Raw genomic sequence first — 22,291 nt, 5'->3', positions numbered from 1 at the left:
GGAGAAACCCCGTCTCTACTAAAAATACAAAATTAGCTGGGCGTGATGGCGCGTGCCTGTAATCCCAGCTTCTCGGGTGGCTAAGGCAGGAAATCGCTTGAACCCGGGAGGCGGAGGTTGGGGTGAGCCAAGATGGCGCCACTGCACTCCAGCCTGGGCAACAAGAGCAAAACTCCATCTCAAAATAAATAAAATAAAAGTGCTTGGTCAATGTGTGCTGAAGAGTTGGTTGCTGCCGCTCGGCCTAGTTTCTTATGGTCTCCTAGCAGTGCAAAAGCAGCCTGGTGTGGGCAGACCAAACTCAGGCAGGCAGATGCGGGTTATCAGTGAGTTACAGGACCTTAGGTATAGCAGTCACTCCTAATTCTACAGCCATACACTTGCAGTGGCACCCAGGGTAGTTCTGGGTGACAAATGAGTCAACGTAAGTGAATTCACTGAGTATATGCCAAAAGCCTATTCACAGTGTGTTATCATTCCTGAAATGTGAATTAATGTTTCTCAGAAAATTAAGAAGCTTGGCCGGGCGCGGTGGCTCACACCTGTAATCCCAGCACTTTGGGAGGCCGAGGCAGGCGGATCACTTGAGGTCAGGAGTTTGAGACCAGCCTGGCCAACACGGCGAAACCCGGTCTCTATTAAAAATATAAAAATTAGCTGGGCATGGTGGTGGGATCCTGTAATCCTAGCTACTCAGAAGGCTGAGACATGAGAATAGCTTGGAACCTGGGAGGTGGAGGTTACAGTGAGCTGAGATCGTGCCACTGCACTCCAGCCTGGATGACAGTGAGACTGTCACAAAAAAAATAATTAAAAGCTATGATCCAGTTATCATTTAAACCTACAACCACACCCACACCCACCCAGGCTAAGAAGTTTGAATAATTTGCCCAGGAATCAAAAGGGGCCATAATTCTGGGAGGATCACTTGAGCCCAGGAGTTCGAGCCCAGCCTAGGCAACATGGCCAGACCCCATCTGTTTTTTGTTTTGTTTTGTTGTTTAAAAAACAGGCAAGGTGGGGCGTGCCATCACTCAAACTCAGGTCTGTGTTTCTCTCCAGTGGTACCCCGGAAAGGCCCTCAGAGATCCAGTTGAACAGGCTCGTTTAATATGAGAAAAATGGAGGCCCAAAAGGTGCAATGGTTTGTTTTTTCAACAGAGATAGGGTCTCAATATGTTGCCCAGGCTGGTCTCAAACTCCTGGCCTCAAGTGATCTTCCGGCCTCAGCCTCCCAAAGTGCTGGGATTACAGGTGTGAGCCACTGCGCCCACCCTAAAAGGTGCAATTTTTTTTTTTTTTTGGAGACGGAGTCTTGCTCTGTCGCCCAGGCTGGAAGGCAGTGGTGCAATCTTGGCTCACTGCAACCTCCACCTCTTGGGCTCAAGTGATTCTCCTGCCTCAGCCTCCCAAGTAGCTGGTCCTACAGGCACCCAGCACCATGCCCTGCTAATTTTTGTATTTTTAGTAGAGATGGGGTTTCACCATGTTGGCCAAGCTGGCCTTGAACTCCTGACCTCAGGTAATCCGCCCGCCTCAGCCTCCCAAAGTGCTGAGATTACAGGCATGAACCACTGCGCCTGGCCTGGTGCAATGGTTTTTTTAAGTCCCCAAACCCAAATCTTATTCCTGGTTGGAGGCGCTTTCCAGTATCTACTGTCTTTCCCCTTTTTCCTGCCAATCCAACTTCATTCCTTGGGCTGGGGAGGGAAGAGAACACCAACATCTGATCCAACCTTCAAAAGCAAAGGACAGTCAAACTCACACAATGAAGCTAAGGAGCACTGGCGTCAGATCTGTAAGTTTATTTGCTCAATGTACGACAGCTACATAATGACTCACATTCATGATATTCCATCACTGAGGAAACTGCTAAAGATGGTCCGTGTGTGAAATAATTCCTTAGAGAAACACGGAGCTGGAAAAATAATCACTGATTAGACCTTAAAAATAGTTCACTGCATAACATGACAAAAAGCACAAAGGCTCATTCAGAGAACATATTTGTTGTTCTCCAACACTGTAATAGTTATAATTTCACCATGACAAACACCAGACATTAAGATTAAGCTAACACTGGTGTTTCTTTTGCTCCCCCCCCCTTTTAAAAACAAAATATATAACTGCATGTCACTATAGCAACATCCAAAACAGATCAATTTGTTACAATCACTATTTGGTAGAGCAAACTTTACCCCCAAAAGGAAAAATTAAATTAAAAAAAAAAACAACCTTTAAAAAATTTGAAGACTTAATTTTTTTGTCATAGGAATACATAACACCTACAGTATAAGTTAATCAATTTCAAGCTACTGTATAGAAATACAACACTAGCATGCACAATATTGTATCAATAGAGTAATGGAGGAGTAATCATTTCACTGGAGAGACAGTATCATAGGCAAGTGCATTTCTTTAAAAATAAAGAAAAGAAAAACCATTCAAGCTGCTTAAATATCAAGTCTCCCATTCCCTCTCCGTTTTCAGCCCTCAGGTGTGATTTTTATCTTGCATTATTCTAAAAAGCAGCCAGAGCCAAAGCTGAAATTTAAAGGAAAAATAGGTTTTGTAATTCCAGTAAATCATTTCCAAATGCTACAAGGAAAAACGCAACACTGCTCACTGGACATGAAGATAAATTAGGGAAAGCCCCACCTACCCCACCCCCCCCCTCCCCAAATCGTCTTCCTCCCATGGCAATGACTTTAGGCGCCTGTGTGAGGCACAAAAGCGGCAAAGCTTCTTCTACTAGTTCTTCTGGTAGGCTTCAGTTAACTGGGACTTTTGCTCTAGCGTGAGGAGGGGGCCTCCTAAGGAAAGTCATGCTGGGTAAACTGTGCGATGTTACAGAGCACATTGAGTCTGTGGTCATCGTGGTTCTTCTATCTTCACTGTCACCTGTATCCTGTTACACATACTCAGTTCCTAATTGTAAGCTCAATTTTGGTATTAGCAAAAGCATCTGTCAGTTTTTCCTCAATTACTCACACCTCTTCTTGCCTAAATAAAACAAAGAAACAAAGAAAACAAGTGTGGTGTCATTACACGTCTCGGGAGTTCCTCGTCACTGACTTTATATATATAAAAAAAAGAATGCACATGCGGGCCACGTTCACAGATAGACAGATTCACCCGAAATGAGAATGAGGGCCTTAAGGCTGCCGAAAACAAATGGGTGGAAATAGCAACGTTGTTTCCGTCAATTCCAAATGTGCACTGGCTGCGTGAGACAAGCCAATCTCCAATTTCTATGCTTTTTTCATTAAAAAGAAAAACTATCTCGAGAGGAAAAAGTTCTGGTCAAATAGGAGTTCAGTGTTTGTTATCTGCTAACAGTTTTTTTATCTTCCTACAATTACTTGGGGAAGGAGTGTCTTCGGGGAGGAAAAACTGACACACTGACAAGGCTCCCGAAATTGGACAGAATGGTTAAGGATATAGCTCTTCCTTTTGGGTTTTTCTACCAGTAGGCTTCTAGCACCTGAATTTTCACACACTGCACCACAGACCTTCTCCAAACGCCTCTCCGACCCCACAGCTTCTCCACCCAGCTGCGTCCGCCAGCACGAGGCACAGTAGGAAACGCCCCAGTGCAGAGTGGGTGACGGCAGTGTGATCCCTGAGGAGGGAGCTGCAGCAGCTTCAGAAGCGGGATGTTCTCTGAAAATACCAACACGATCCATGACATACAGACCTGAATTTTCTCTATTTTTGTGGCGTTTCACGTTTCTTTCAAGAGGATTAATAATTTTGGTGGTGGATTTACGTTAAGAGGAAAGAAGGACCAAAAAAAAAAAAAAAATCCCACAGCCACCTGCCGAGCACCTATGAACCAAAAACCTGAAGTCGCTTTCATTCTCATTTAGCCTAGGAGACCGATCAACAGCAAAACCAACCTGGATAAGGCTGAATAAGGATGTTAAAGCCCAAACAACTAGCAAAGGAAAAGTACACAATCGATGGCTTGATGTTACATATGGCTGTAATGTAGAAATACTGTAAACTGCAATTTAGTGTTAATACTGTCAACTAATCAGAGACTTCGGAAAACTGGCAAGGCCTAAACCATAAGGATGAATGAGACCTCAGGTTCTAAGTCTGTCAGTCTGGGATTTACACTGTTCCATGTCTGTAGGCTACACCCTGGAAAACATGCAGAGCCGAGACAGATGAGATAGAAAGTACCCAAAACGAGAGACGAGAGCGTATGTACATAAAAATCCTTACTGGAACCACAGAACTTACTGAATGAGGGCCATTCCTCTTTAAGTTTTCTTTTCATCTGAAAACCCTATTATCTAGCAATAAGTTAAATTAGAGACAGACAGCTCCACTTGCATGAATCTACAGAACAGTCCAGACGCCAGTGTGAGGCTGCTATTCCAATACCAGCACAGCTAGCCTGACTTTCCACTAGTGGTATTTTGGCAAAAATGTCAAAGAGGCGATCAAAGACAGGACAGGTCGTGGGTTTCTCCCTGGGAAGGTCATCCCTCCCTTTCCCTCCCCCACCCGACCCCCAACTCATGGGAAAAAAATAAAGACTGCAGTAGTAGCATCCGCGTGCGCTGCCAGTTCCCCTGGGGCCTTAATTGTTGCCTTCGCCGCCGTCGTCGTCCTGCTGGTCGCTCGTCCAGAGCGTGAGGTTGTCGCGGAGGAGCTGCATGATGAGCGTGGAGTCCTTGTAGGAGTCCTCGTTGAGGGTGTCAAGCTCGGCGATGGCGTCGTCGAACGCGGTCTTGGCCAAGTGGCACGCTTGCTCTGGGGCGTTCTGGATCTCGTAGTAGAAGACGGAGTAGTTAAGAGCCAGGCCTAATCGGATGGGGTGGGTGGGCTGCATGTGCTCTTTGCTGATCTCGTGGGCTTCGCTGTAGGCCTTCTCGGAGGACTCCACCACCGTCGCCCTTTTCTCTCCGGTGGCCACTTCAGCCAGGTAGCGGTAGTAGTCCCCTTTCATCTTCAGGTAGAACACTTTGCTCTCATACTGGGTCTCGCTGCAATTCTTGATCAGGTAGTTATCCAGCAGGCTCAGCACATCCTGGCACACAGCCTCCAACTCCTTCTCTATCTTCTCCCGGTACGCACGGACCATCTCAATCTTCTTCTCATTGCCGTCTGCAGATGTCTTCTGCTCAATGCTACTGATGACCCTCCAGGAAGAGCGGCGTGCCCCCACAACGTTCTTGTAGGCCACAGACAGAAGGTTTCGTTCCTCATTCGACAGTGGCTCATTCAGCTCTGTCACCTGTCAGGAGGAAAGAACAGAGTTGTTATGGTACAGATGGTGTCCACTGGGTTAACTGTATCTTTGAGACACTAGAACAGAGCTCTGTTGAGTAACATGATGAACAGAAGGAAATTACTTTGTGTGGGCTGGGGGAAGGGGGCTGGAGGTGGAGCACACACAAGGGAGGGAAAAGTGCGGCTGGATCAATGGTGTCTGAACCCTGGCTTCCTCCCCAGAAAAGGACACAGGCTTATCACGTGTGTTCCACAAAACACTGTCAAGTCTAGGCCTTAGATGACAGACTATGAGTACAGATGGTCTAACTCAGTGGTTTTTTAGGAAAACAGACTGACAAATTCCTCCTAATCCTGCCCTGTATACTAAACTTCAGTCCCATCTCTTCTGGATAAGAAAATACTGAGTCAACTTCAAGCTGACTTCTGAGAAACATGGAGGCCTTTCTGCTCATATGCCAACACCACGTGAATTCTAAACCTCAGGGAGTCCAAATAAGGGGCATAGGATTGAGTCTGATCACTGTGATACTTTAGTAACCCAGGGAACATGTTATTTGTGGCAGTGGGAGTGTCTGACTGAATACAACTTTACAACCAGCAATACAAAAGAATGAGGCGAGCACAGCGCCTCTAGGTGGGCAACAGGAATCAATGCTTCTCCCAAGATGGCCATTTCTCAAGGCTCCCGCCCTCATCACCCCCAAGACTAATCACTTTCAGAAGACTAAAGTGGCATCTCAAACCAATGTTGTATATTTTTATGACTACAAATAACTGCTTATTAATATCAGCCAATAATACTAAATTTATTTACCTGGTTTCTATAGTATCAGAGTCATATACTATTACATTACTTGACAACCATATGAAATACATTATTATTATATTTGACACAGGGTCTCATTCTATCGCCCAGCCTGGAGTGCAGCAGCAGGATCACAGCTCACTGCAGCCTCAACCTCCCCAGGCTCAGATGATTCTCCCACCTCTGCCTACCGAGGAGCTGGACTACCAGCACACGCCAACTGGCTGGGGATGGGGAGAGGAGAGGAGAGGAGAGAAGAAAAGTGGTTACTCCCTGTCCCTTGAGTCCCCATTGTTCCGTGTTGATCAACTGCAGCATCTGTATAACATTATATTACATACAGAGATGACAGGTAGGGACCTAGAATCCAAAAAGATCTACTAAACCAAGCTTGTCCAACCTGTGGCCCACAGGCTGCATGTAGCCCAGGATGGCTTTGAGTGCAGCCCAACACAAATTCGTAAACTCTATTAAAACATTGAAAATTGTTTTTGCGATTTTTTTTTTTTTTTTTAGCTCATCAACTATTGTTAGTGTTAGTGTATTTTATGTGTGGCCCAAGGGAATGTGGCCCAGGGAAGCCAAAAGACTGGACACCCCTGTACTAAACTCCTGGGGCATGGGGGAACTGAACTACCAGGAGACTTTTTTTTCTATGTTTGAATCATTATGTTCAGTATGTTGGCCCATGCCTGTAATCCCAGTGCTTTGAGACACCAGGTGGGGAGGACTGCTTGAGGCCAGGAGTTCAAGACCAGCCTGGCCAACATAACAAGGCCCCATCTCAAAAAAAAAAAAAATTTTTTTTTTCTTAAATTATAAATGGGTATGCTTGGCAAAAGTGATTACAGTCATTACTTCAAGCAGCATCTACTCAGAGATAATTAAATCAAAACATAAACCAAATCATGCTTATTAGTTTATGGCAGGCAATTCATTTTCTGAATGAACTGATCAGCAAGTGCTACACGCTCAAATATTCTCTAAACTGATTAGTGGTGTTGTTAAAGTTAACATTTTCCTAGACATTACTGATGCTCTGTTTTAATGCTGGACAACGTTACTCCTACCAGCCGTGCCCTCAGTGAAACAGACTCAAAAGAGGGGAAGAATAGGGGGTGGGTACTACTTGAGTTCAGAGCAGAAGGAAACCAGGAAAGAGATGCTTTGCTACACCACCTCCTGTTCCCCGCACTTCTGCAAACACTCCTCCTGCATGAATAAACACAGGCACCTCGTGTCTCATTCTGCACTGACGATCTGTCACCCAGCAGACCGCTGTCACTCATGCTGAATTCTGATGTGTCCACAAATAACGGAAGATTGGGCTTTTCCCAGCTCCATCATTCGCTAAGCAATCTTGGGGACAAGCCGCTTCATTTCTCTGGGCTTTGGTTTTCTTATCTGCAAAATGGGGATTTCTGCTTCTTTCATAAGGTAATATACAGGTATATCAGACAAATAAGAAAGTCTTTTTTTGTTCTTTTTGAGACATGGTCTTACTCTGTTTCCCAAGCTGAAGTGCAGAGGCATGATCACACCTCACTGCAGCCTCAAACTACTGGGCTCAAGCAACCCTCCCACCTCAATCTCCAGAGTAGCTGGGACTACAGGTGTGCACCACCATGCATGGCTGCTTTTTTTTTTTTTTTTTTTGGAGACAGAGTTTCAAAAAGACCTGGTCTCACTCTGTTGCCCAGGCTGGAGTGCAATGGCATGATGTCGGCTCACTGCAACCTCCCCCCAAGTTCAAGTGATTCTCCTGCCTCAGCCTCCCGAGTAGCTGGGATTACAGGCGTGTGCCACCATGCCTGGCTAATTTTTGTATTTTTAGTAGAGACAGGGTTTTGCCATGTTGGCCAGGATGGTCTCAAACTCCTGGCCTCAAGTGATCCACCCACCTCAGTCTATGGCTGATTTATTTATTTCTTTATTTAGAGATGGGGTCTCACTATATCAATCCGCTGGAAGTGCAGTGGCACTATCTTGGCTCACTGCAACTTCAGCCTCCCAGGGCTTCAAGCAATCCTACCTTAGCCTCCTGAGTGGCTGGGACTAAGGCACATGCCACCACACCCAGCTAATTTTTGTATTTTTCTGTAGAGACAAGGTCTTGCCATGTTGCCCAGGCTGGCCTTGAACTCCTGGCCTCAAGTGATCCACCCACCTTAGCCTCCCAAAGTGTTAGGATTACAGGTGTGAGCCACTGCATCCAGCCATTTAAAAATTTTTAGTAGAGACAAGGTCTCACTATGTTGCCCAGGCTGGTCTTGAACCCTTAGTTCAAGTGATCCTCCCACCTTGGCCGCTCAGAGTGCTGGGATTACAGGTGACAGCCATTGTGCCCAGCAAAGTCTTCTTGAAAAAGTAAAATGCTACAGAAACGTGAGGAACTACTTTTAAGAATACCCTGAATAATTTTCCTTCGTTTTAGTTCTCACCACAGGGGATGTCTACATTTCCTAACGATCTCCCAGCTCATCTTCCTGTATCGAGTGTCTCTTCTCCGTTTCATCCTCTTCTCTATATTAAGCGGAAACTGCCTTAGCTGCCTCACATCGCTTCCTTTCCATAAACCCTAGTTCCATACAGCCTGAAAAAAAACTGCCCAGACTTGGCTTTGGAAGGAGCTGAGCCCTCGGGCGCTGCTGCCACCCATCTCTGGCATACTTTCCTGAGTGTGCGAATGCTGAAGACAAACCGCCCCGCGGTGCAGCCCTCATGACTGCCTCCAGTGCAAGGAGAGGCCAGCGTGCTGAAGGCCACAAAGATCAAGTTCTGGCCTTTCCCCTAAATCATGCTGTCCTTATTTCAAGGGCCAGGAGCTATTTAAAGGTCAAATTACCTCACCAGTCCTGGGGGCACTCCTCCTGCCGCAAATGAAGTCTCCCAGCAGTGCCCAGAGAGGCAATCTGTACTTATGTAAAGTCTGCCTAGCTGTCCCCAGACACATTGGAACAAGGAGATTATGAAATGCCAGGATCACCTTTGGATAAAGGAGCTCGACCACATTTGGAACACGCCCAGATGTTCTCTGCCAGTGAAAAACTAAGTTAGAGGGGAAACCCTTCAGCTCTAAAAAGTCTAAAGAAAGGTTGTTCTGAACACCTTAAATCAGAATTTTTAAAAATCCTTTATCCTTTAGATCATAATTACTTGCATAAGAATCTGTTATTTTTAAATTAAAATAAGAGATCCCCACCACATTAGTTTTAAAGGTCAACAGATAACCTCTTAAAAGAACAAGTTATTCTAATAGTGTCTAAAATGATTTAATCAAGACAGAATGACAGAATGACTATTCAATGTGGGAAGATACGGGATCTTGTATCATTTGGGAAGGGAGGTAACATTTTTCAAAACAGTCATTAAATTTGTTGTTGTTGTTTAAACAGAGACAGGGTCTCACTCTGTTGCCCTGGCTGGAGTACAGTGGTGCAATCACAGCTCACTGCAGCCACGCCACAAACTCCTGTGCCTCAGCCTCCAGAGAAGCTGGGACTACAGGCATCTACCACCACGCCCCCTAATTTCTGTATTTTTTGCAGGAACCAGGGTCGCCCTATGTTGTCCAGGCTGGTTTCGAACTCCTGAGCACAAGTGATCCTCCAGCCTTGGCCTCCTAAAGTTCTGGGATTACAAACGTGAGCCATTCTGCCTAACCTTCTTCTTCTTTAAAAAAAAAAAAAAGAAAAAAAGAAAGAAAAGAAAAGAAATGGGGTCTCACTCTGTTGCCCAGGCTGGAGAGAAATGGCGTGATCACAGCTCACTGCAGCCTCAACTTCTCAGGCTCAGGTGATCCTCCCACCTCAGCCTCCCATCACACCCTGGTTAATAAATTGTTTCTACGAATGCAACACTTGTAAACATGGTCCCCAAAATTTACTGTCATGGCTGTTGGAAAATGTAGAAGGTTTCAGTTTTTATTCCCCAGAGTTGTATGTTCTGCTTAAAAACAAAGTTTCTGCTTTCTCTACTACTACAAGCTCAAGTTCAAATTTCTTATTTATTTTTATTTATTTTTTTTTTTTGAGATGGAGTCCCGCTCTGTCACCAGGCTGGAGTGCAGTGGCACAATCCCGGCTCACTGCAACCTCTGCCTCCCGGGTCCAAGCAATTCTCCTGCCTCAGCCTCCCGAGTACCTGCGATTACAGGCGTGCGCCACTACGCCCAGCTAATTTTTGTACTTTTAATAGAGACGGGGTTTCATCATGTTGGCCAGGATGGTCTTGATCTCCTGACCTTGTGATCCGCCCGCCTCGGCCTCCCAAAGTGCTGGGATTACAGGCGTGAGCCACCGCGCTCGGCCTCAAATTTCTTTTGGTGACTTAAAAGATGTTAAAGATAGCTGTAGGTAAAATGGTTAGAAAAATCTATGTTATTCTCACCAACAGTTTAAAAAGTAGAACTCCCCAAATCCCAGCTGCTAAGGAATCAGATGTTAATTAGTGTCAACTATTTTCCCCTAAGAGTTGATGAGGAGAGAAACCTTTTCTACCTAAGATTAGCAACTCTGGAAATTCTTGGAAAGCTACTTAGATGACTTTCTGACCTTAAGCCATGGAGTACCAGGTCATTCACAATTTCCTCATCTACCAAGAACCTTACATTGTAATGGTAGGGACCAGGCACAGCCGCTCACCTCTGTAATCCCAGCACTTTGGGAGGCCAAGGTGGGTGGATCACTTGAGGTCAGTAGTTCGAGACCAGCCTGGCCAACACGGCGAAACCCCGTCTCTACTAAAAATACAAAAATGAGCCGGGTGTGGTGTGCATGCCTGTAATCCCAGCTACTCAGGAGGCTGAGGCAGGGGAATCACCTGAACCTGAGAGGTGGAGGTTACAGTGAGACGAGATGGAGCCACTGCACTCCAGCCTGGGCAACAGAGCGATCTGTCCGCACCCCCACCACACCCCCCCAAAAAAAGTTATGAATGCAACTTTGCATTTTTAATCTTCTTAAATAACTCCTCGGGGCTCAAGCAATCAATCCTCCTGCCTCAACCTGGAACTACAGGCATGCACCACCTCACCCAACACATTGATTTAATAAAACTGAAAATCTCTACAAAGAACTGAAGTTTACATCCAAAAAATAAGCCAGGAGAGATGAACAGGCAGAGCACACAGGACTTTCAGGGCAATGAAACTACACTGTGTGATACTCAGGTGGTGGCTACATGCCTCTATAAACTTGTCCAACTCCACAGAATGTAGATCACCAAGAGTGAGCTCTACTATAAACTGTGGACCTTGGGTGATAATGTTTCATTAATTGCAGTTTAAGTGTACCCCTCTGGTGGGGGCTGCTGAGGGAAGAAGGCTGTGCTTGTGTGGGGCAGGGGGTATATGGGAACTCCATTAAATTTTACTGTGAATCCAAAACTGCTCTAAGAAAGTCTGGCTTTTTTTTTTTTTTTTCTGAGACAGAGTTTCACTCTGTCACCCAGGCTGGAGTGTGATGGCGCGATCTAGGCTCACTGCACCCTCTACTTCCGGGTTCAAGTGATTCTCGTGCCTCAGCCTCCAAAGTAGCTGGGATTACAGGCACCCACCACCACGCCCGGCTAAATTTTTGTATTTTTAGTAGAGACAGGGTTTCACCACGTTGGCCAGGCTGGTCTCGAACTCCTGACCTCAGGTGATTCACCCGCCTCCGCCTCCCAAAGTGCTGGGATTACAGGCGTGAGCCACCGTGCCCGGTCTTTTTTTTTTTTTTCTCAACCTAGCAAGTGCTAGGTATGAGGCTTGGCTCCATCTTACATTTTCTGTCCTCCTAGAATTTGAGAATATTGTCACCTGAAAGGGCCAAGGGCCATGAAAAAGAGAAACGCAGTGAGTGCTAAATAGAAACAGAAAGAATGAGATGACCAAGTGCAGGATGTGCGCTGATGTCCATGTTAAGGATACACCATGCAGACAGTGGATAAACCACTGCAAACGGATGGGACACGGTTCTCCTTCATCACAACTCGTTTGAAAGACAACCTATGTTTACTAAATAATCAACTAAACACTGTGAAAATAACCTTATGTATCTGAAATAACACGCCTCAAACATGAACTCCCTTATGTGCAAAAGAGTTAACATAATAGGCTTGAGTCTGCTGTCTTTCGAAAGGCCTGCTTACAAGGCTGGTCTCTGGCTGGCATCTGAGAACTTGGATTTAGGAAGGGTTCCCACCATTCCCTGATAAAGATGGCTCACTGTTGCCAATCTGTTGGTACAAACGATCTGGTTTATATTAAACCTGTTTTCCTTCCGGGAATCTGGATTTGGACATGTGCTAGGCAGGCAGAGGGTACTTAAGTGACCAGCCCCCAGCTGCTCTCTAACAAGACTCCTGGTAGACAGCATTTCTCACATATTGTCACAGCTTGGAATAATGATGTGTATCCCATGTGATTTCCCTGGGAGAGGACTCTTGAAAGCTTGCGCCTGGCTTCCTCTGATTTTCATCTCCTGCGCCTCTTCCCTTTGCTAATTTTTTTTTTTTTTTTTTTTTTTTTTTGGAGATGTAGTCTCCCTCTGCCACCCAGGCTGGAGTGCAGTGGTGTGATCTCGGCTCACTGTGGCCTCTGCCTCCTAGGTTCAAGTGATTCTCCTGCCTCAGCCTCCCGAGTAGCTGGGTCTACAGGCGCCCACCACCACACCCAGCTAAACTTTCTATTTTTAGTAGAGACAGGGTTTCACCATGTTTGGCCAGGCTGGTCTTGAACTCCTGAGCTCAAGTGATCTGCCCGCCTCAGCTTCCCAAAGTGCTGGGATTACCGGCATGAGCCACTGTGCCCGACCCCATTTGCTGATTGAGCTTTGCACACTTCCCAGTAAAAAACTGCAGCCATGAGTACAAGTATTTGCTGAGTTCCAGTACATCACCAAGCCTGGAGGCAGTCTTGGGGACTCTCAACACACATTCATTCCAGAAAACTTGATACATGTTTTATAAGTCCGGTGACCAGGGAAAAGATGCTTAATGGCCACTACTTATCAAATAATTAATTCATCAAGCATCCATGGACCATCTAGTACATACATCACATTGTATCACAACGTGAAGACACAAAACACTAGTGGGATGTACTCAAGGTACTCAGTCTACACGGAGAAAATACAACTTATTCACATTGGAGTATCAGTCACAGAGGTATTCTTAATGCAGCAAACTGCATGGAATACTTGGAGAAAATTTTCATTAGGAACTAACAACTTTAGTTGGGTTTTTCCAGCAGCAATCACCCTGGCTAAAAATTGTGCAGAGGGAAACATTCATTCGAGGAAGAGGAACAGCCTCAGAGTCGTGAAATTTCTACCCAAGGCCAAGCCAAGGTCTCACAGATGAGAGGAGAGCTGGGTGAGGGCCTGGGTTTGGCTGACAGCGCCAAGTCCCACTCCACAAGGTGGGTATTACACTCGCTTTACAGGTGTGACTCAGAGAAATAACATGACTTTTCCCCAGAGTCACCTCATTAACACTCCACAGAGCAGGAAAAACTCCAGCCCTCAGGCTGCAAATCTTGTGCTCTTTTTCTATGCTAAGAGTCTCTGATGATGTAACTACTGCAACACCACAGAGAACCAGCTAATTTCTCTAATAAATGAAAACCTCCAGAGAATTTCTAAGATCAATCTTAGAAACAGAAAATCTCAGTAACAGAAAAATGGAAAAAAGGAACGGAGAAAAGGAAAACAATAGGAAAAATGCTCAACCTCATTCATTCTGTGAATTGTTCTCCGATCACAATGCGAAGGCTTCATTGTGAAGGTGACAGTGTGGGTAACAGGCACGTATCCACTAGTCATGTGCATATGACAGAATTCTAGATGGCACTAAAAATCACCTGTGCATTCACACGACATTTCTAGAAGGGTCTCAAAACCAGACTGGCTGGGAAGCAGTCAAGGTTGATTAGGTTGAATTTTGTACCGATGACTAGTAGTACTTATTCCAACAAACCCTCTCCACAATTTACCCTGTTATTCATACCTACAATTGAAGCTTAAAGCCAATCTTGAAAGCCAAGTTTTCAGAAAAGCCCAAAGCCAGTAATTTTATATAAACAGTTTATGGATGTATACAACAAACTCAAACCACACTTCTTTGCTTTCTGTGTGTTTTAACTTAGTTGTATAAAAATAATGGTAACAGGCCGGGCGCGGTGGCTCACGCCTGTAATCCCAGCACTTTGGGAGGCCAAGGTGGGCGGATCACCTGAGGTCAGGAGTTCAAGACTAGACTGGCCAATATGGTGAAACCCCATCTCTACTAAAAATACAAAAATTAGCTGGGCATGGTGACGCACACCTGTAATCCCAGCTACTCGGGAGGCTGAGACAGGAGAACTGCTTGAACCCGGGAGGCAGAGGTTGCAGTGAGCCAAGATCGCACCACTGCCCTCTAGCCTGGGCGACAGAGCAAGATTCCATCTCAAAAAATACATATAAAAATAATAATAATGATAATGTATAAAAATGATAAAGATATAATGAAGAACAAAGGATACCTTTATACGGTTAGTAATAACATATAGAATACATTCTATACTGTTGACCCTTGGACAACACAGGTTTGAACTGCACAAATCCACTTAAATGTGAATTTTCCTCCACCTCTGCCACTCCTGAGACAGCAAGCCCAATCCTCTTTATCCTCCTGCTCAGCCTATTCAACACAAAGACCGTAAGGATGAAGACTTTTACAATGACCCACTTCCACTTAATGAAGAGTAAATATAGTTTCTCTTATGCTTTTCTTAATAATATTTTCTGCCAAGTGCGGTGGCTCACACCTGTAATCCCAGCACTTTGGAAGGCCAAGGCGGGTGAATTGCCTGAGCTCAGGAGTTCGAGACCAGGCTGGCCAACACGGTGAAACCCCGTCTCTACTAAAATACAAAAAATTAGCCAGGTGTGGTGGCACACACCTGTAATCCCAGCTACTCGGGAGGCTGAGACAGGAGAATTGCTTGAACCTGGGAGGCGGACGTTGCAGTGAGCCAAGATCATGCCATCGCACTCCTGCCTGGGCGACATAGCGAGACTCCACCTCAGAAAACAAAACAAAACACACACATACACACACAAACAAAAAACAAACAAAAAAGTTACACATGGGATTTGATTGTGCCCCTAACTCACACATTGTGCAAGGGGCAACTGTATGGATCAGCCCTGTTTCACTAACAATCAATTCTAGTATTTTTCCAGTTTATTCTCTACAAACATAACCTATGGTTTCCAAATACCACCTGTCCTTTCCCATAGTTACAATTTCCTATACTTGAATCATATACTACTTGGACAAGGCCAATGCCAATAATGCTTATGAGCATTTTTTTGTTTTGTTTTGAATTCAGTGGAACTATTTCCAGTGGTTTCATTCTTAAATGTCAGCTCTTGGTTTAATTGTATTTTTCTCTATCATGTTAAGAAAGTATCCATTTAGTCCATATTTTTCTAATAAACTTTTGTGATCAGAAATGGATTTTTCAACAAAATTCTAACTCCTCGCCCTCCGGACAATCATTTATGATTAAGTATCATTATTCCTAATTTAAAGAAAATTAAGGCTCAGAGCTGAAGAACAGAACTCAAATACACTGGCTCCAAATCCCACATGCTTTCCACTATACCAGTAGTTCTTAACCAAGGAGGGAGGCTTTTTATAATAATCTCTCCTCAAGCAGCCCTACCCCTTGCCAATTCAGATGGGAACCATGCATATCTATTTCTCTAGGTTAAGAATTGTAGCAGTTTCTCAAAATGTTTTGTTAGCAGCATTATGACTCAGCAATTCCACTCCCAGATATACACAAGAGAAATAAAAACATAAGTCCATACAAAATTCTTTTTTTTTGAGACAGGATCTCACTCTGTCACCCAGGCTGGAGTGCAGTAGTATGATCAGGGCCCACTGCAGCCTCGGGCTCAAGCAATCCTTCTGCCTGAGCCTAGCCTCCCGAGTAGCTGGGACTACAGGCATGTGCCACCAAAGTGATCCTCCTGCCCCTCCCCAGCCCCCTAAAGTGCAGGGGAAGCCACCGCACCTGGCCCATACAGAATCTTGTACAGGGGCTGGGAGCGTTGGCTCATGCCTGTAATCCCAGCACTTTAGGAGGCTGAAGCTGGCAGATCACTTGAGGTCAGGAGTTTGAGACCAGCCTGGGCAACATGGTGAAACCCCATCTCTAACTGAAAATAACTAAAAATACAAAAATGAGCTGGGCATGGTGGCTCGCACCTGTAATCCCAGCTACTCAGGAGGCTGAGACACAAGAATCACTTGAACCCAGGAGGTGGAGGCTGTAGTGAGCTGAGGTGGTGCCACTGCACTCCAGCCTGGGTGACAGAACAAGACTCTTGCCTCAAAAAAAAAAAAAGAAATCTTGTAATGTTCACAGCAACGTTAGTCCTAAGAGCCAAAAGGTGGAAACAATGCAAATGTCCATCAAATGAGGAACGGCTGAACAAAACGTAGTGTGATCTATGTAATGGAATATTATTTAGACAGACAAATGATGCACTGATAACATGCTACACCGATGATCTCGAAAACATTTTGCTAAATGGAAGCAGCCAGTCCAAAAGACCGCATATTGTTTGATTCCAGTTACATAATACGTCCAGAATAGGCAAATCCATAGAAATAGAAAGCAGATTAGTGATTACTTAGGGCTGGGTTGGGAGGGGAGGTGATGGGGAATGACTGCCAATATGGGGTTTCTTTTTGGGTTGATGGCATGTTCTAGAATGTGGTGATGGTTATGCAAGTCTGAACATACTGAAAACCATTAAATTGCACACTTTAAATGGGTGAATCGCATGGTATGTAAACTATATCTCAACAAAGCTACTGAAAAATTGCTGCACTATACGACAGTTTATATAGCACTCTCACACACACCAGCAATCAAACATCATCAGCTCACTTGTTTGAAATATAAAATTCGAAATACTTGATGCTTCTTAATACATGGACTTACACAGAGAAAACTCACTGTAATGGAGCACTGACCTCTGGCTCTTACATTTAATCCTCCTCTTGTGACCTCCTACCAACATCTAGTAATGTAGTGCAGGTTATATTTCTCAATATCCTCTCCAAAAAGGTGAATGAAAGGGCTTGTTTAGATTTATGCACAGCTATCATAAAAGAAAAATGAAAAAGGACAGGAAATGTACATGTCCTGCCATGGGTATCTGTCATTATGAAGCATTCGATCCCACCAATACGGAGGAAAAAGTCAAAGAAGAAACACACTAAGAGAACTCACTCTGAAATGCAGATAACCCACACCTTCCTCCCCAAACCAGCACTCCCTTCCTTCTTACAAACCCTGCTGGGTGAAGGACGGTCTCTGACCCTCTGTTGCACACTCCTGTGAGAACTTGGTTGAATTCCACCTTCAGAGGTTAACAAGTACTTGACTTCTTCATATCAAGGCTGCTTATTTCCCTACAACTGCCATTCGCTGGCCTTAAGATCTTTCTCTCTTGGGGGCCAGAATGCATTTTTGAAACTGGCGAGACTGGTTCTCATATCCTAGAGTCTTCTCTAACCTTACTCACTGTTTCCATCCCTGTCCCAATCTTCCCCTAAATGCGCTCCTGCTTATCAATACCTTTCAGCCTGCTATTTAGTATATCAGGCTTCGAACCTCCGCTGGGCTACTTTCTGAACTCATCAAACAAACTAGTGGCTATTTCTAATTAATTACTAGTTTTATCATAGATCTGACTTGGAAGTGGCGGGGAGAGAGGACTTTCCCACCAAAAAATTAAACTGTTAAAAAAAATTAACCAGCCGGGCGCAGTAGCTCACACCTGTAATCCCACCACTTTGGGAGGCCGGGCAGGAGGATCACCTGAGGTCAGGAATTCGAGACCAGCCTAGCCAACATGATGAAGCCCCGTCTCTACTAAAAATACAAAAATTAGCTGGGTGTGGTGGCAGGCACCTGTAATCCCAGCTACTTGAGAGGGTGAGGTAGGAGAATCGCTTGAAACCAGGAGACAGAGGTTGCAGTGAGCCAAGATTGCACCATTGCACTCCAGCCTGGGTGACAGAGCAAGACTCCATCTCAAGAAAAAAAATTAGGTTGTTATGTGTAAAAGCTGTTGTAAACTATGGTGTACTGCAGCTGTTTTTAAAAATCAGCTTTATTAAGATATCTACTGGTTGGAGGCCAGGGATGCTGCTGAACACCCTACAATGCACAGGACGGCCTCCACATTAGCAAAGGATCATCTGCTCCGAATGCACATACTGTGGAAGCAGAAGAACCCTGCTGTGAGTTCTCGATACCCCGGCCACCAGACTCAGACTCTTCCCATCACACCTCTCTCTACTTCTTCACATTAATATAACGCTCATACTCCACCCCTAGAATCTGGGCTTGGCCATGTGAATCAGCATCACCCATGAATCACGGTGGTACCTTAACTCAACAGTCACTTCTGAAAGTGTGCTGAATGACATCAATCTCCACATGATGTACCCAGCTGAGATTGTTTTCAAAAAGGGTCCTAGTAATTCCTCCTGACTCTGTCATTCCTTCCACCCACCTCCTTTCCAATATGAATCCAGCTACTCTCATCAAGAGATGGGTTATCTCTCTACCTCCATAATCTGAACTTGGTCATGTGACTTGGTTTTGACTAATGGAGCCTAAGCAAGTATGAGATAGACAAGGCTTGAAAAGTGCCTGTGAGCTGGGACTCGCTGCTGGGACCTTCCACCACCACGTGAAGAAGCCTGGGTTAACCTGGAGGTGAGAGACTGTGGGTGAGGCCACTGCAGTTCATCCAGTGTTAAATTGTGAGAATTAACAAATATTTGTTTGGGGTAGTTTGAGACAAGCAAACACTAATACTGTATTTCACAGCTCCAAACTAAACTGACTTATGAAAAGCAAATCATATTCAATTCCTATTGAGATGTCAGTCAAAGCCCGAGATCTAACTTTCTCTGCAAGTGTTACTGTTAAGCAACACCTGCACCAAGTGTAATGGAACAGATGAACCTGGGGATCAGGGTACAGGACTTTAAGCAAACAATTAGGATTTTTTTTTTTTTGAGACAGAGTCTCGCTCTGTTGCCTAGGCTGGAATGCAGTGGTGCGATATCGGCTCACTGCAGCCTCCACCTCCCAGGTCCAAGAGATGCTCCCACCTCAGCCTCCCAAGTATCTGGGACCACAGGTGCATGCCACCACGTCTGGCTAATTTTTGTATTTTTAGTACAGACAGGGTTTCACCATGTTGGCCAGGCTGGTCTTGAACTCCTGAGCTCAGGTGATCAGCCCACCTCAGAATTAGGCTTGTTAAAACATTTTTAACAATTAGGGCACATGACATGCCTCTACAGCTCACCTAACTCCGTATCAGGAAGACACCTCATCAAATGCCTTGAAAAAATCCAGATATACTATGTTCCAGCACTCCCATGGCTGGCAGTCAAAAACCCTATTCCAAAATTAGTTCAATCAAAATTAGTTGAAAAGGTTCTTAAACACACCCATATTGACTCCTACATGATCATCTCTTTCAGATCTGATCTTTGCTTCTACAATTTCTCCTGGAATCAATGTCACTTTAAATGGGGTTATTTATCTGTGTCCAGACCTCTACCACTTCCATTATCCCAAGGCTATTCTCAAAAATGAATTATAAACATTAGTTGAACTCATCAATTGGGACAACTTACCCCAAACCACACTCTTGACCTTATGCAGAATCATTCACTTTTAAAGTCAAACTCTTGTAACCTCCCAGTCCCTACTCATAAAAGACTTACTCTTGAATACTGTCCTTTCTCTCTTAGCACGTTCCCTTCAGGCTTTAGTCCTTCCCTGCAAGGTTCATGGAGACCCAGCAACTCCATTCTTTCTGCAGGCATATCACTGTCTTGTCCTTCTGCTACACCATCCCTAAAATACCCAGATCAATCCAACCCCCTGCCCCTCCTCCCACTCTCACAGCCAAGATTTAGGTGAGGGAGGGGGACACTGAGAGAGAGAACTAGAGGTTGAAGTCACTACAAACCGCCTGGCAATCCTAGGTTATTGCCTGCCACCTCTTCTTCATAGAGGAACGTGACCATTAGTTAAGCCTATCCTAAGGCTTTTTTTTTTTTTGGAGACGGAGTCTCGCTCTGTTACCCAGGCTGGAGTGCAGTGGCACGATCTTGGCTCACTGCAAGCTCTGCCTCCCGGGTTCACACCATTCTCCTGTCTCAGCCCCCCGAGTAGCTGGGACTACAGGCACCCGCCACAATGCCCAGCTAATTTTTTGTATTTTTTAGTAGAGACGGGGTTTCACAATGTTAGCCAGGATAGTCTCAATCTCCTGACCTCGTGATCCACCCGCCTCGGCCTCCCAAAGTGCTGGGATTACAGGCGTGAGCCACCGTACCCGGCCAAGCCTTTCTTCCAAAAGTAGCTGCATCGATCACTGCCTCCTTTGTTGAGTGCCAACAAAAGATGTTTCTTCCCCCTCCATGGATTCCCACTGGTCATTCTATTACATTCTTCTATTCTCCCTCTCCTACTCTTTCCCATTAACATACAGTGAACGTTAAGATTTAAAAAAATGAGGCCTGGCGCAGTGGCTCATGCCTGTAATCCCAGCACTTTGGGAGGCCGAAGTGACCGGATCATGAGGTCTTCAAAACCGGCCTGGCCAACATGGTGAAACCCGTCTCTACTAAAAATACAAAAATTAGCTGGGCATGGTGGCACGAGCCTGTAATCCCAGCTACTAGGTAGGCTGAGGCAGCAGAATTGCTTGAACCGGGACCCGGGAGATGGAGGCTGCAGGGAGCCGAGATTGCACCAGTGCACTCCAGCCTGGGCTACAGAGTGAAACTCCGCCTCAAAAAAAAATTAAAAAATAAGTAAGTAAATAAATAAAATAAAAAATAAATGATGCATTTCAATCCCACCTCTTCCTGGTTCTTTCAAAATCAAGGTTCTGGAATTAAGTCTATAATTGTTACCATTTCTTCAATGTTTCACTCCCTCCTCAACCCCACAGCCCTACACAGTTGTCACTGTCTTCCGACCCCAGGCATCCAGTGCTCTTGGTCTTCATCTTAAGTCTGAACTTACAGAGGCATCTAACCCTGATGACCGCTCTTTCCTGAGGCTCTCCTCCCCTTGTCAGCCTTCTTTCCTGGTCTTTCCTTCCTCGTTCCAGTCACTACTTAAGTGCCAACCACTCCCCAGCGCTTTACACTGTGACACAGATGCTACATTTTTCTCTGGGTGACCTTTGTTCTGCATGGTTCCAACACACATGGATACAAAGTGGCTCCCTCTTGAATGTCAGTTCTACCAGGGAAGAGGATATTATATTCTGCAGCTGTTAGGCCAGCCTGGTTATTAGTGGATCCTAAATGTTTCTTTGCTTACACTGTGCCAGGGCACTGTTACGAATAGCGGTCAAATTGACCTGTAGCCAAGTTAATTTGCCTCCACTTAAGTGTTTCCTCAAATTCAGCAGAACACCAGAATTCATCTTTTCCACCATTTTCTCCTCCTCTTTCTTCTTCTATCTCTGGCCACCCATTTCTGCCTCTCCAACCTGCCCTTGCCATTCTTGTCCAGGTCCCTGAAGACTAGACCTGACAATCTACTCCTCAGCCTCCCCTTGCTCTGCCTCACTGTCGTACTCAGTTTCCACACTGCTGCCTGGGATCTCTCCACACCAAAAATTAGATTATGGTCCTCTTCAGCCTGAAGAGACTCACCATGGCTTAAGAAGAAACAAACCTCAGAAGGCCCTTCGTGAACTGGTTCCTGTTAACCTCTTTCAACTCATTTCCTGCTACTCCCTCAAAAAGCGCACCACCACAGCATTCCCTGAATGCCACCAACAAGGACTAGACAAATCATGCCACCAGTTCTCCTTTTCCATCCTGAAACTAAGCGTCCTATGCCCTCTGCCTGGCTATTCCTTCCTCCAACCTCTCCCCCTCCCTCAAGTTCCCCAAAGACACTGCGCAGGCATCACTTCCTCTAGGAAACCCTCCCTGACGACCAGTGTCAACTAAGCGTCCGTCTCCAGTAGCACAGCACCCTAGGCTTACTTCAATTTCTTTTGTGGAATCAAGATCCCCACAGATGTTCAACAGGACTCCCATCACAACCGTATCTTTCCTAGGATTTTAGATCAGTGCATTTATTTCTTTCACCTGCCTAAAATGTCTACAAAATATTCAAATGCTTACATTCAAATACTC

The 22,291-nt window shown here is 45.2% G+C and overlaps 1 protein-coding gene across 1 annotated transcript in view; it reads right to left on the bottom strand.

Moving 5' to 3' along the window:
* Positions 1-1,790: 1,790 nt before the first annotated feature.
* YWHAG (tyrosine 3-monooxygenase/tryptophan 5-monooxygenase activation protein gamma) overlaps positions 1,791-22,291 on the bottom strand; it is a 32,249-nt gene continuing 11,748 nt past the window's right edge. The window contains exon 2 of the mRNA XM_519163.7: positions 1,791-5,245. Within this exon, the coding sequence (XP_519163.3) occupies positions 4,589-5,245 (657 nt within the window). The 3' untranslated portion in view covers positions 1,791-4,588. The remainder of the gene's footprint in view (positions 5,246-22,291) is intronic.

This window comes from Pan troglodytes, chromosome 6 (assembly GCF_028858775.2).
Source record: "Pan troglodytes isolate AG18354 chromosome 6, NHGRI_mPanTro3-v2.0_pri, whole genome shotgun sequence".
In the NCBI taxonomy this organism is placed as follows: Eukaryota; Metazoa; Chordata; class Mammalia; order Primates; family Hominidae; genus Pan; species Pan troglodytes.
Note: the sequence above shows the minus strand (reverse complement) of the source record. Positions and strands in the feature narration are given on the sequence as shown.